We start from the raw sequence: 15,596 nt of genomic DNA, 5'->3' as shown, positions 1-15,596 counted from the left end.
TGCCTGTGCCTGTGCCTGTGCCTGTGCCTGTGCCACCTTGAAATTTGATAGCATGGCCGGCCAAGAAGGAGAAGGGGGTGTGCAGTGAGAAGGTGCCCGGCAGGGCAGCGTGGGAGTTCTGGACAGGCAGAGACTGAGATTTTAACCCTTTTCTTGGATGATGGAAACCTTACAAATGCTAATCCTCCTGGAGCTGAATGAGAAGAGAGATAGAGATAAGAGGAAATGGGCCACGAGAGAAGTGGAGAAGAATCTTAGGTGGGAGGAGATGATGGAGTGGCCTTTGGCTGGACTTTTCTTGTACAGCCATGGACAGAACCATTTTTTCCTGTGACACAGAGACTGCATTTAGGGGGAGGCAATGGCTCAGAGCTAAGGGAGTGCATTGATGTTATGTGAAGGAGTGTGTGAACAGAGACAACAGGTGAGGAGGGTGGTTGGTGCCCTCCATCTTCAGTGGAAGAGAAGATCTGTGTTTTTGAGACCTTCGGCCCAGGGGGTGAAATCTGGGGGCGACAGGTGTCCCGAAAGTGAGAGACTGTGCTCTTTTATGGAACTAGACAAAGCACCCTTAAAAGGAAAACCCTAGAAGCAGCTCTGGTCCATGCGCAATGGTGAGAGCACGGGGCATGGAAGGAAGAGGTCACAATGGCAATGATCTCCGGGCGGTGCCACGAGTGACAGGAAACACAAGAGGTCTCAACTGTGTTTCCAGGAGAAGCCTGCGGCACAAGAGGGACTCCTCACCCCTTGATGAACGGAGAATTGATTATCTAAAGGGTGGTGATGGACTGAGAGTTGGTGATCTGAGGGATGAATGTATTGGAAATTTGGTGGGGGGAGAAGGAAATGTTTTTGGAAGGTTTTTATTCTTTCTCTGTGTTTCTTTTTACATATAGTTGTAGGTTAATAACGTTTTCTCTTCTTTATTTCTAAGTGGGAGCCTGATTTGCTCTATTCCTGGTCACATCTCACAGCAGAAATCAGGGAGAGTGTATTTTCATGAGGGCGCTGGCATTGCGACAGCGTCAAACCACGACAACCAGTTAGTCAAAAATGGGGGGAAAACCATTCTGACACAGTCATGGCAGCAACAGCAGCAGAGTCAGTTCTGGCTTGGCTCTGGTTCCTTGTAGCATTTCAGTCAATGAGATGAGTGGTGGCACACAAACTGGAAGATTGGGCTTGATGGCTTAATGAGGGCCCTTCAACTGGAGCTTTCCTGTGATAGCACGGTCCTCTTTTCTGAATTTGCAGATGATACCAACCTAAGAAATCCTGTAAGCTTCTTGAGACAGAGAATTGGATTTTAAAATGATTTGGACAAGTTCAAGTTATGGTTTAAAAGCTTATGATATCACTAAGTACCAATAAACAGAATATTCTATACTTAGAAATAATTCTTCAAATACAGTATGGGGAAGAAGAAGCTAAAAGCAGCTTTACTGAAAAGGATGCAGGGAGTTACTGGGCCCAAATTGAACCCAAGTCAAACAGGTCATTGACAAACCAAACACTGATCTGGGACACAGGGTACAATTTTAGCCTCTAGGGCATGCAGACCAGTCCCACCTTTTGGCTCAGCCTCAAGCTGAGACAATGCATTCACTCTTGGCATCTGAAAACAGAAAGAATATGAACTAACTGGAGGGAGTCCACAGAAGATCAATGAAAATATTAGGAGTTTTGAAAACATGACCTATCAAGAAAGGCTGATTATTAGGATTATTTGAATTAAACAATGGAAAAGCAAGAGAGAAAAATCAGCAGCCTAGATATCTAAAATACTGCTGGAAAGAGTCTAGGAAGAAGTTATTTTCCATGCCTGTGAAGAGTAGATAAGACTGAATGGGCTTAAACAGCAGCAAGGAAGATCTGGGTTAAACATTAGGGTAAGCCCTCTAATTAAGTGTGAGAGCAGTGAAGCACTGAAACAAACTGCCCATGAGTGAAGGCCGTGCCAGGTGGGCGAAGCAAACCTTTACCACCACCACCAGCACCACCCTCAGCAGTGTGAGACTACTGAGGAGCACCAGAGACAAACTGGCCTTTGGATTTCTGGCAATTCTCTTTCTTAAGTTCTAAATTATGTGAATAAAATCAGCCTTCTTTTTGCAGCAGAAGAAATTCTCTAAGACTTAATCCTGATTTAAATGTACTTCATAGCCCACTTTTCTAATGCTTCGCTCTGCTCCAGTTGTCCTTAATCTTTTTATTTTTGTAACTGTGTCACAATTATCAGATGCCAAAGAGAAGAACCAGTTGTGACAGACACCTCACACGCATTCCTTTCTATTCCTCACAAGAGTGATTTCATTTTCTGCCCAAGATTCTCTAAATCCTTTTTTATTAAGTATTCGAGTATCACTGGCACCATTGTACGTATAATTCCTCTTTGCTGTCACCTCCACACTTCATAAAGGTCTTGACATTATTTCTCGAAAAGTTTAGAAGATGCAGAATGGAGAAAGTACCTTCCCCAAATCCAGTAATACTCTTCAAATTCCTTTGAATCCCATGGCTATTTTCACTGCCCTTTCACTTGATTTTGAAGGAACTGAAAAGACAAAAAAAGATTTCCCCTCCAACTTAGACTAATTCTTTCTAGGAAGCATGACGCACTTATCTGAGATAGGTGACACTGACTGTATTTCTGGATTACTTTTTGAGCTGTCCTACACAACAAAGAACACAATTAAGACTTGTGTGGCAGTGCAAGCAAGTAATTTTATAACCAGAAAACTAATGCTCTGAAATTCCTATTTTAGAAAATCTAAACAAAGCCCATCAATTTGAATAATGTTGAGCATATAGTAACTTAAATTTTATAACCAGAAAAAAACCTTCAAACATAGTTTTTAAGAAACTAGCCATGAATTTTCGTAATTTTATTCTATCAACTGTGGGCCTGTTTTTCCTTAAATATTTCAATTTCTCTCTGAATTTAGAGCTACAAAAGTTGTTTCTAATTCTTGCAATTCTGCAGATACTAAAAAATTAAAACAATTCACAGGATCACTTGTTCCAAAAATGCAACTAGGATTCTTTTTCTCTAGTCTCATGCTATCTCTATTATCCATGCTTCTTTCCTGTGACAGACTAGGCTGACACTGAGTTAGATTGGATCATCTTAGGGATATTTTCCAACCTTAAAAATTGTATGATTTTACCTTTGTTAGTTCTGTTTTCCTCATATTCTGAGGACACTTTGGACTTGCTGAACTGTAAATGATCACTTCTGGATGGAAACTGGGATGATGGTCTATTCTGACTCCTGCAGGTCACCTCCTGCTCACCCTCATTAAAAAAACTGAGGCGTGGACATTTTCACTCAATAATCTAAAGGAAGTCGAGGAACAGTGTGTGACTGCATTTCTACAGCTACTCCATTATTTTTCCCAAAGACTCCATCTTATTCTGCACAATGCAGAAGTAAATGAGTGAAGATAGAGGCACCGCCTACAAGTCTCTCCACCATTGTCCAGACTTGCTCCTTTAAATACCAGAAATGCACACAGCAATAGCAAAGATTCTGCACAACAGATGTTGGGCTGAGAATTCCCAATCAAGGGGAATGAAAATGTGATTTGCTGAATGATCTGAGCAGTTGGGAATCAGAAGCAAATAAGACTACAGCAAGGACCAATATTTGACCAACCCCGCACATCTTCCCCTTTATTTTGATATCAACAGTAATTTATTTTTCTCAATATAGCAATGATTTCTTATTAATAGAAGCCAACTATCCAGGATAATCAGCGTATTTCCAAATCTGTTTTTTTCTATGTGGGATGTTAAACTATTCTCTGTCCTGCTGGCAGAAGCATGAGGATGCCAGAGATATTTGAATATAGCTCTCAGTTTTTGTTGGAAAGACATGGAGATAAAACTGATGGATGGAATAATCTCTAGAAGATCAGGACAAAGGACACAGAACATAAAGGTGACCTGTACACAGAAACTCACATTTATCCAGTGTCATCAGCTTCCAAACAGTACAATCTAGATATTTTGCCCCCACAACTATGTGAAACAACTGTTGATATCATCGCTGATGGTGAATCAAGAGGCATCTCCCAAGCTCTGAGCACGAACCTTCAATACTTAAAAGCAAGTGCCTGACATTTAACTGAGATACAAGTTTCTCTTATCAGTGCCTTCTATGTATTTGCAGAGTGCCAGTGTCCAGGTCCCTGAATTATCTCAATGAATGTGGCTTTATTTCTATGTCTAGCTCAGTTTCTATAAAAACCCAGCCATACAAATAATCCACTCTGCCTCCACAAGCAGTTACCAGCAGGTAACACGTGACTATCTACCTTCCTTAGCATGGAAAGATGTCTCCAAAGTGGTGGTGCTCCAAGATATTTTAACTGAATAGGTTTAGATTAGATTTAGATAGATTTAGATTAGATATTAACAAGAAATTCTATACTGTGAAGGTGGTGGGATGCTGGAACAGATTGCCCAGAAAAGCTGTGGATGCCCTGTCCCTGGAAGTGTTCAAGGTCAGGCTGATGGGGCTTTGTGCAACCTGGTCTAGTGGAAGGTGTCCTGGCCCATGGCAGGGAAGTTGGAACTAGATGGTCTTTAAGACTTCTTCCAGCCTAAACCATTCCATTCCATGCTTGATGGTCCTTCCACTGTAAGCCTGCCATCCAACAAAGGCCAGGCTTGGTAACAGCACACCCTCTGCACACCAAGCTGTGCTAATACCTTCATATTATATTCTGTGGAGCCCCTCAGTACAAAGAGCTTTGTTCTGCCGCTCTTCATCCACAAGTGACAAAGGAAACTGTGGGGTAGGGAAAAAAAAAAAAAAAGAAAAAGCTGTGTCTTGCTACAGTGTCTCTGGCCTGGGGAAGAATTTTTTCCAGTGTATCATTACTTCAATTCCAGACTGAATGACTCAGACAGTGCCAAGAGCAGGAAAGGATGTTGTGAGCTTCAGGGCATAATTTCTACTGAAAGCCAAGTTCCAGGACTGGGGAGGGGGAAGGAAGGCTTGTTTTCACTACAGATAAAGGAAAGACGAAGCTAGAAACCCTCAGTATTTGCAGCAGGCTTTCTCCGTGCTGTGTACTCTTGCCGGGGGACAGGAATGCTCGGAGACCACAGCAGCCTGTTTTCTCCTGATGCCATCTGCTGGCTGAACTGCCAGGGTAAGGCTGGGTTCGCTGACAGAAAAGCAGTCACAAGGCTTCACCTCACAACACTTGCAAGGTCCTTAGAAAACCCCTCAGAAAAACCGAATACTTATTTTTTAAGATGGAATAAAAATGCACAAAATTATCTTACAGGCTTAAAATGAAGGAAAAGACAAACGTTAATATTTAGCTAGTACAGCTTTAACAAAATTATTTACACTTCAATGCTCAGATGAAAAATAAAATAATTTTTAAAAAGCTGTTACTGCCAGAAACAGAGCTGGTCCCTGCTTTGGCACAGGCCTGTGGAAAAATAACCAATTCTAACCAGAATAAACTAAGTTAAATTATCTGCATGACAGTAGATATTGAGGGGGTTTGCTAGATGGATATTGGATGTGAAGAAAAGATCACTGAATTATAAATTGCAGAGGTTGATATTGCCTTCTTTCTGCATTTGGACAGATTTTGGCAGACGGCTGTCATCTGCTGCTAACAAGACCCTCAGATGGTGTCACATCTGAAATAATGACAGGAGGCTAGAAAAAAGATGGTGTTTAGGATATTTGCGAGCAAGCTTGTGAAAAAGCTGCTTGTTGTTCATCCTGCTACATTTTGCACCCTCACCATCAGTACTCAAAGCTCTCTGTGCAGATTAACATGATGAGAATATTGTGGTTTTTTACATTTTAATATAATGACTACTGAATTTCCACCTCAGAAAGGCCTTCCAGACCTGAGGAAATAACTGCTTTGAGGAATATAACTTGGACTGGTTGCCTTTCATGCACTATGGACATTTAATTTCTTCTGCTGTGGGAATAGGAAATGAGGGAAGTGCATGCTGGGATGGTTGCTTCCGTGAAGGATGTTCTGGATGGGGTTGTAGACAGAGGCAAAGCACTAAAATACACCCAGCATAAACTACCTGAAGTAAGATAATCACTTTCATCCACAAACTATTCTACTTAAACAACTTACTATTCAAAACCTAGTTTAATTTTCCTAGTATAAGATGATTAATACTTGAATTACATTAGAATTAATTCAAACTGTGTCTTACATCATTGTAACTGAGAAATCCTTTACAAAGGGCTGACTTCTTGCTCCCATTTCTAGTTCATCAACCTGTACATACAACAGATGTGCACAAGGAGAATCTCCTGCCTAAGGCACTGAACATAAAATAAATAAACAAATGACAAATATTATTTTATCTCTTTATTTTTTTCCAGAATATTTTAATATTGAAGCCCAAGTTGTTATTTTCAAGGGACAGGGAAGGGGGAAAGGAAAGGGAGAAAAGTTATGAAGACAAATTATTTTATTTAATTTATGGTTTTGTGAATGGTCATTTCTGTAGGCAACAAAAGGTTGTTTTCTTAAAAAAAATAATAAAACAAACAGCACCATTAAAGAAAGCATGATCCCTGAATTCTAAACAAAACACTGTCTTGAAACACAAAAATTTGCTAAAATGCTTGTTTCACCCAGTCACATCTGGTGGGGTAACAAAGCAAAGCATAACAGCATTAAACTGTAGCAATCTTGCTGAAACCAACTACACCCCCTTCTGAAAATTCAGAGAACGACTTTCCGAGCTTGTCCTGTGGGGATAACATTTTCTTTGGTAGAGGATTGAAGGAGGGTATTTACTTCACTGAATGCAGATAGAAAAAGTATCTATGCACGTTAGGGATCTCCCCAATAAATCTGTATTTCTCATGCATGTTAGGTACGAGTGGATTTCACATTGCTGTTATACTGCAGGAGTAATACTGCCCTATAAAGGCATAGAATGGCTAATGTTGAACAGATGTAAACATTCAGAATACTGACAAAAAAAAATTACATACACACAAAAAACCCTGTACTGAAAATGTGAACCGAGTTAAGTTTCCATAAAGCAGAAAAAATATTTTACAGCAGTACAAGAGAATTATGGCAACAAAGTAAAGCACTTTTCTTGTAACATTCATGAACAGTACAAATACAACAAAGTTATTCTACGGACTAAATTATTCTTTAACTATCAAATATAGTACAAAGCGAAATATTATGTGCTATAAAAGAAGCAGCTCCTTAAATTAGACTAAAAAATGCTTTTTTTTTTCCTTTTCATTGGTTTTACAGTGACAAAGCATGATGACCGAAGACAACAGGATTTCATAGATCCAGAAACATTTAGCCACACAGGTCCATGATAAAGCCACTGAATATTTCGCTGCTTCCCCCACCTCCGGAGCTCCGCAGAGCCACGGAAGATGAGCCGCTTCGCTGCTGCCAGGAGACTGCAGAAGTCATTCAGTGTTCAGAGCAGGGCCCTTCATGTGCGTCAGCTAAAATGATCCCTTTTGGTGACACTTCTCAGCTCATCTCGACTGTTTATCCTGGTACTTCACCACACCTTGGAGAAACTGCTAAACCAGAGGCTACAATAACGATTCTGAAATTGTGCGTGTGTTCACAAGGGGAAGGGGGTGCAGCATAAGGTAATTTTACTTCAGAAATTGCATTATAAAGCACCATATGCACCAGCTTAAAAACTGTGCAAGGAATTGCAGGGCCCTGAAAAACCATCTGCACATTCTGTAGCTTACCCTGACAACATGCACCACCCTCAAGAAGGAAGTCTATAGTACAGAGAATATACCTTTCGCTTTATGGCTCAACCTTTATTTTTGTCTTTTAAATGCTATTTCATGTACTAGATCTTAGCAGATAAATAAAATGCAAACAGGGAGCATCCAGTTCACCATTTCTTAATTATTTTTTTAACATTATTTCAAAGGGAGTTTCTGCTTGGAAAATTATTTCAGAGCAGAAACACATAAACACACTCACTGCAAATGCCCTAACATTATCTGCATATCTCACAGGTATGCAATTTAAACAACAAAGAGGGAGGAAAGAAAAAAGCGTTTCTCCCTCTCACCCAAAAGTGCTGCTCCAGGGGTAGGAGTAGGGGGACAATTTTTGAGATTTAAAAACAAAAAAAAGGTAAATTATACATGCTGGACATTGGGACACATACGTACGTACACACAAACACAGAGCAGTGTGTTCTTAAGTAATTCTTCCACCACTTTTCAGTGCATAAACTATTAACAACCCACGGTGCAAACGGCATGGTCATCAGAAAACACAATGACATTGAGCCTGAAACCTGAACAATCAAACAACAACAAAAAAAGGAGTAATTCAAAATTAATGTCTAAATGTGACTGTGTTCTTACCAAAGGCCTAGGGTCACTCACCCCTAGGCATTTGTGTGATACCAAAATCCATGTAAGGTTTTCAGTCACGCTAGGATTCAATCAGGCTCTCACATCACCGTGGTTGCTTTTGAGTATTTTCATACCCTAAACCTAATCTGTAACAACATTTCACCACTGTTGCTAACTAATTGCTCGAATTTATTCCTGGTGCATCTCCAATGACTCCAAAATGAAAGGAGTGGAACTGCACTATGGAAGAGTTTGGTCAGTTGTGTAATGTTACATAGCACCATCCAGTCTAATGCCATTTAAAACACATTTTATCATGACCTCACACATGCAAGTTGCAATCCTGATACAAAAATGACAACATGACATGAATGAGTGACCTACCACATTAGTCACACTCTTACCCTTCAAACAAAGGAAAACTATACTGTGGCTGGAATTTATTTCTGCATTATGTCAGTCAATACAAGAACTATTTCAAGATGCAACTACAAACAAATATTGACTTATGTGCTGTGGACAGGAAAACCTGAGCTAGAAATAAAGATTCCCAGCAGGCTTATATAAACATAGGTAAATAGAAGTCTAAGACTGGTTGCTCTCTTTTTTTTTTTTTTAAAATAGAAGATCCTATCTCTACCAAGTATAAATACAATGCAATACAATTCCAATACAAAGGCTCCTCAACTATGAATCTGATATACATTAACTGACTACACTCATGCTTACTCATGAGTATTGCCCAGTTGCTGTTTCACCAGCAGCTGGCATAGCAGTGATGCTAATTTTCACTTGGTTACTTTTAGGTTTTTGCTTGGCTGGCTTATTTTCCTACCAGAAGACCTGAAAGTGCTGAGAAGCCATTCCTTAGTTCACATGTCATATTAAGGAGCACTTTTGTATAGAAAAAAAAGTATTATTGTATCAGCAACAAATTTGTTAGTTATTACAAATGGCCTTTGTACCACACAGTGTCAAAAATAATATTGATATGTTGCTAATTACAATAAAAGAGAACATCAAGGTGCACCATAGAGCTTCCTATGACAGGAATGTATGTTGTAGATATTCCAGCTCACTTTTAAGACAATAAACGGCATTTATCATGTTTGTGAGAATGGTCCCGCAAGAAAATAAATATGGTTCCTTCACTCAGCAGAACCTCACTAATAAGCCCCCGAGCCAGGGAGACTGGTTACAGCTGATGAAAAGCACACAAAGATCAGACAAAAAAAGTATGCTCTAAAATATAGCATACTTTTAATTTCCTAAATGTAGCTCTATCATTCACATTGGTACTTCAGAATGCAACAGTTCACTGCATGAAGAAACCAAGCAGTCTTACATCTCACACATTCTTACTACACTGCTCTCTTAAAACTGTGCAAGGAAAATCAGTTTGCTCAGGCAGGCTGTAAGGTCTTTGGATTAGTGAGGTTCTACTGTGATGGTAAAAAAAACGTGTTTCTCTTGATGCTGACATTTGGGCAGACCCAACCACATACTGGCAGGTGACTTAAACTCCACATGTTGTGTTCTTGGAAGTGGGAGTAAAGAAAAACCCAAGGTGTTTTCATCTCCCCAGCAACTGCACGTGCTTTATCCCTTTATCATATTTTCCTTTTAGGTGAATAGGACTCCAAAATCACTGTTTTTCTTTTCTGCTGTTATGGTGGCTAGCACATCTGGAATGCAGCTATAGTCCTGAATGTAAATACAGTACTGGATAACTACTGAAGGTTACTTTAAAGATGCAGTATCCCTTTTAAAAATAGACTTTGCTTCCAAATTTCTAAAAGGGGTCTGACTTTCATTGAGAGAAAAAAAAAATCAGTGTTGTAAGTACTTCTAAGGATTATTTAAATGGCAAAACTCTCAGATGTTATTTAAATAGAGTAACTCACATAAGAGGAAAAAGAAATTATAAGCTAACATTCAACCAATATGCAATTAAAATCTTTCCTTATTCGTTCATGAGATGAATGCATCATTTTTAGGCCACAAAAAGACTACAACCTCAAGAACCAATTCTATGTCTGACCTTAATTTTATATATATTTGGGACTGACAAACCTAGTGGACAGATTAGAGAAACAAAAACAAATGAAGACCATTTGAGTGAGAAACAGAAAGAGAAAAGAGATTTCTAATCTCCAGCAGAGAAGTTATCTTCTCCAGACTCTACTGAAGCCAATGTGTTTCCAGTGTTGGTTCCGCTAACTCACCACAAATCTTTCTCAAGGAATTAACAAAGAAGAGATGATGAGTAAGATTTGAGTTCCACAGTCCCTGGCAGGCACATTAGGAAACTTCTCTAACCATTTAAATTCCTTTTTAAAATTTCTTTTGTTAGGTGAAGTGACTATATTTTAGCCCTAGATAGTGAAAGTCAATTGAAGAAAACAATCTTGTCAGCAGAAAGACTGCAAACTGATTTAGAATCTACAATGGTCGGCACCCCACACCTTGCCACTACCCCGCTCACACCAGCTGCTATTCAGTGTGTTATTCGTTCTGCATAGTTACTCCACTTCTTACAGTGCTATTCTTCCACTGATCTTTAACCTGCAGCTCATATCAAACATCAAACAGTGGAGAAAAAATGTGCTGCACTTTGTGCAAATAAATAGAAGCTAAGAATTACATGCATTAATGCATTCTTCTTTTTCTTTTTAGCACAGCAAGAGAGCTCATAGATGCCTCAGTAACAAGGCTATCCTTTTTTTTTAAACTACTTCTACAGGTCTCTTCTTCCCAGAAAATGGCACTCAGGCAGAATAACTAAGTTCTGAAAGCACCACGTAGGAGAAAAAAATCAAAACAAAAAACCAAATAAACAAACAAACAAAAAAAAAAACCCAACAAAAACCCAAACAAAACAAAACTGTTAAAAAAAAATCAATCCACTAATTGCAAACCATTAGTGGCCTAAACTGTTCCAATTTCTCTGTTCCTTTGTCCTGCTCTCCACGTTTATAAGGGATACTGCATCTTTGACTGAGCTCCTACCGCACCACCAGACAAGCTACACACAGTTTGGAAGGCCCTATGCAGTCATCATGACAGAAGGCTCCGCAGCCTTTGCACACGATCATGGCTTTCAGCCTGCAGGAGCATTTCAGTTCCAGCTCGTCAGCGTTGCTGCTGTCAGCAAATTTCTGAACCGGGATCTGCGCGTTCTGGTTAGACAGGCCTGTGGCAGTGTTTGAACCACTTCCTAAAATCCCAATCGATTTCTCAATTGCAGATGCCGCCCTTTTGAAACTTGTGCTACCAAAGTGTATTGTTGGATAATTTCCACAGAGCTGCTGCTGCTGCTGCTGTGGGTGCTGCGTCTGTATTTTCTGAGCAGCAAGTTGGGTAAAAGGCTTCTGTGGCTCAGAAAGTAAATAGGAAGAGAAATCTGCATTTTTTAATGCAAACGCTTTTAACTGTTCTTTCACTTCGTTCTGATCATAGGAAGCTTGTTTCATGCCCAGTTCGCAGCTGCTGCTTAAACCTTCCTCAAAAGAAATAGGTTCAGATTTTATATTGCTACAGATGCTTGCTGGCTGAGGCCAACTAAGTCTTTTAGTGGTTTCCATAGTAACTGTCGGTTGTTTTTGATCAGAGGGGACTTCTGCATTTGGGTGAGGAGGAGGAGGAGGTGGCAGGGGCGGAGGGGGAGCAGGGGGATGCGTTAATGTTTTACTCTGCAGAGTTTGAGAGGCACTGGCAATGTCATCACCTTCCTTAATTTGAATATTAGGGGAAAACACACTTCCTAGCCTCAGCTGGTGAGCTGCTGTAGAAATATTCACGTCTCCCAAACCCTTCTGTTCCAGGTGTCTGCTAAAAGTAAATGAGTTGCAGCCAGGTGGGCCTTTTGAAGTAGTTTGCAACAAAGCTGCCGTAGGAATGGGGCCTCTTGCAGCCATGGACATTTGGTAAAAATGCTGTCTATGTGAGGTACTGGCTTCTGCGTGAAAGCTGCCATTTTTATCAATGTGAAATAAGCTCTGCTGGAAACTGCATGAAGGCAATGGTCTCTTCTGCTGCTTGATCTCTGGGCTGTGAGCGATCCGGCTCTGAATGGTGTGTTTGTTAAGCCACTCCTGCTTAAATGGCTGTCCGTGCCCTAGCTGATTCATGCTGGAACTAATTACACAAGGAGCCACTTTGACATCTGTGTCCATTGACACCTTCCCAGGTTCACATTTAATTTGAGCATGTTCCCCTATAGTCCTGGCCATCCTCTTTTTCGGATGGTTTTCACGCTTTCTGATTTGTAGCGGGGCTATGCTGCCTGCTGTAAATCCTTTACCATCTGGATTAGGAGAGTTGGAAGCATGTTCAACGATATTTCTCTCAGCCACTACTGTTTTACATACTGAGGTAGATTGCAAAGGCAAGGGAAGCCTGTTAATTTCTAGTTTGGCTCCTGATCTGGGCTGCGGCAGCACTTTTTCTAGAGGCAGATTGCCTTGCAGTAACTGTGTCACTAAGGGGTTGTTGGCCTCCACTGACGACAAGCGACAGCTGGAGCCCCCGGCACTCGTAACTCTCTTTAGGGTTTCCGTTGTCAGGGACAGGGAGTCTTCCATGGAGTCCGCGATGGATGTCTTGGAGGTCTGTGGTGGATGCACACTCGTGGCTATTTCTGCACTCTGGGCAGGCATTTCAGGTCCTGTAAAATCCTCGGTGTCCATCCTGAAGCACTTGTCAGTCTCATTAGTTTCCAGTTTAACGGGAACAGCAATGCTTGTCAAAAGACTCCTGGATTGCAGTTCTGACATTTGTGTGTAACTGGAAGGTTCGCTTTTGACATTTTTCAAGCAGTTTTGCTCTGCGTATTCCTTATGCTTACCAGAGGTAAGATGGCTGACCACTGGCTGGTCTGTATTCATTGCCTCCTCATCACGCCAACAAATTCTATTGTTAGTGTTGTACTGATTGGCACAGGCAGCATTGGCTTCATTTTTCAGTGCTGAAGGACCTCTTAGTTGCTCAGCAAAGCCTTGGCTGGTAGTAACCACCTCAATTAATTTATCTTGAGGAGCAAGAGGCACTTCTCGAAGACTTGAACAACCTGCCTGCAAGTTTTTGCTGTCTTGCTTTGCTGTAATGGCGATATAGCTGGAACTGTGCTCAAGGTTTTCATTAGCAACCACTTCAGGCCTGCTTATGACAGACACCTGAGGACAAGCTATACTTTGTAAGGCAGCTTCTGTCCTTACAGGTCTGCTCTGCAGGTCAATGCTGTTCTCTGTGTTTTCAATAGAGGAAGAAAGTGACAGACTGGAATTCTGGTTCGTAGTGTGGTCAACAATGACTTTACAAGGTATAGACCTATTCATGGCAGTTTGTGTAAAGCTCAGTGGATGAGATTTACCAGAGAGATCCATCCGGCTTCGTGCTCCAGAGCTTTTTTCTAAGAGATCAGCATTCAATTTAGTAGCGTTATCATAAGAGTTTATTGTCACCATGTTACCAGTAAACATTGAGATAGGCGGCCTTGCAACAGAATCTGCTGCTGCAAGGGCCTCACTGCAACTTAAAGCTGACCTGACGGTAGTGTGGATGGAGACAGTGCTCTGCTCGCTACACCTGGTTATGGCTATCTTATCAGAAGGAAATCTGTTGGTAGCCCCCACTGGGGGAATCAGTACAGAACTACCAGAGAGATGATTTGGCAAGTTACTTGCAATAGATGAAGCTGGCACAGTGGCATAATGACTGGAGACCACATTATTCACATTGCTACTGGGTACTGGCAACCTTTTGTCATCGATGGCATTTGATAAGACTGTGTTGTCTATGGAGACCGGTACATTACTGTTATCAATACATTTTGGTCCAACAGTTATGCATGGAGTATCAGCCCCTTGGATGGTTTTCAGCACATTTATATTACAGGCTGAAATTGCTGTGTTTGCGCTGTCAACAGACACTAACACAGACGATTTATCAACAGAACTTGCAAAAGAAAGTTCTTTAATTGCTCCAGACATAGCAGTGCTGCAAACACACACAGAGACTGAACTTTTATTATAAAGCACTGGCACACTGTTACTTTCAGTAGAGGTAGATGAAATAATTTTCTCACACAATTGTGGCACAGGTATATTTTCATCAGAACTGTGCACAGGTATCTCAGTAGCAGTTTCTGGTAATGTAGCTGTGTTAAGGGACTGCTGCAATAAAGTGGTGGTCTCACGGTGATGAGAAGACTTGTTGCTAGGGGACCTGCAGTTAGGATTAACTATAATAACACCAGTAGAACCTTCAATCTTCGTGTCAGTAGTCGTTGGTATCTCCAGAGATGAGGTACTACTTTCCTTTGAGCTGAACTGTGACTTTGATTCTTTATTAGTCTGGAGTAAATGAGCTCTGGCTTGATGCTTTGCAAATAGTTTGGCCTTTGTTTGCTCCTTGATGTGTGCCAGCGTTCTTGTCTTCCCACCTTCGCATGGGGTCCCCATTGCACCAGAGACTATGCTGGCAGCTCCTGCCACGGCTGCTGCAGCTGCAGCTTCTCTTTGGGCTCTTGCTTGCTGAGCTCTTGCTTTGATATCTGCCAGAGTTCTAGCCCCAGTGTTTCTCCCACTGCTGACTGACGTACTTGGGGAAACTCGAGGTTCTGGTTTAGAAACAGGCTGGCTCTTGATGATAAAAGGTGGTCCAATTTTTGAAAGCTGAATCTAAAGGAAGAAAAAGAAAAAAACCCAGTAAATTTTAATGAGATCATCAACTCACTAAAATAACCAGCTGTCCCTTTAAGGGTCAGAGAAAGGTAATGAAAGGAATTACTGTTCAATGCAGTTGGACAAAAACCTGCTAAAACTTAATGATATTTATGCTTCAATATTTTATCATCCTCCAGCGTGAATAACTGACACCTGCATTAGCCTACTCACACTGATCCTTCTGACAGGAAGAAAGATTTAACTGGATGACAACATGATGCTTATCAGATACAATTTGTCAGACCTGTTTTATATTCAGTGCATCTACCTAAGATGATCAGCAAGTCTCGTGCAGTGACACTGGGGAAGAACCTGCAAGCAACCCCTTCCTGTAAACATGTGAAAAAGTAACAATCACGTAGTGCCCTTCTCCTTGGTCACCAGTGATTAAGGCTGTGTTTTGCTCATAAACCAGACAACAAATCTTGCCATTAGACAGGATGTAGTGGTATCTCCACTGAGCCTGTTTTCCAACTTCCACGAGGGAGGATTTAAGA

General features: G+C 41.0%; 1 protein-coding gene across 1 annotated transcript in view; it reads right to left on the bottom strand.

Annotated features, from left to right (window-relative positions):
• Positions 1-6,355: 6,355 nt before the first annotated feature.
• The window catches only part of ASXL3 (ASXL transcriptional regulator 3), a 132,660-nt gene continuing 123,419 nt past the window's right edge, over positions 6,356-15,596 (bottom strand). The window contains exon 15 of the mRNA XM_031066614.1: positions 6,356-15,054. Coding sequence (XP_030922474.1) covers positions 11,380-15,054 — 3,675 coding nt within the window. The 3' untranslated portion in view covers positions 6,356-11,379. The remainder of the gene's footprint in view (positions 15,055-15,596) is intronic.

Source organism: Geospiza fortis, unplaced genomic scaffold, assembly GCF_000277835.1.
Source record: "Geospiza fortis unplaced genomic scaffold, GeoFor_1.0 scaffold53, whole genome shotgun sequence".
Classification (NCBI taxonomy): domain Eukaryota; kingdom Metazoa; phylum Chordata; class Aves; order Passeriformes; family Thraupidae; genus Geospiza; species Geospiza fortis.
This window is presented reverse-complemented; position numbering and strand designations above follow the sequence as displayed.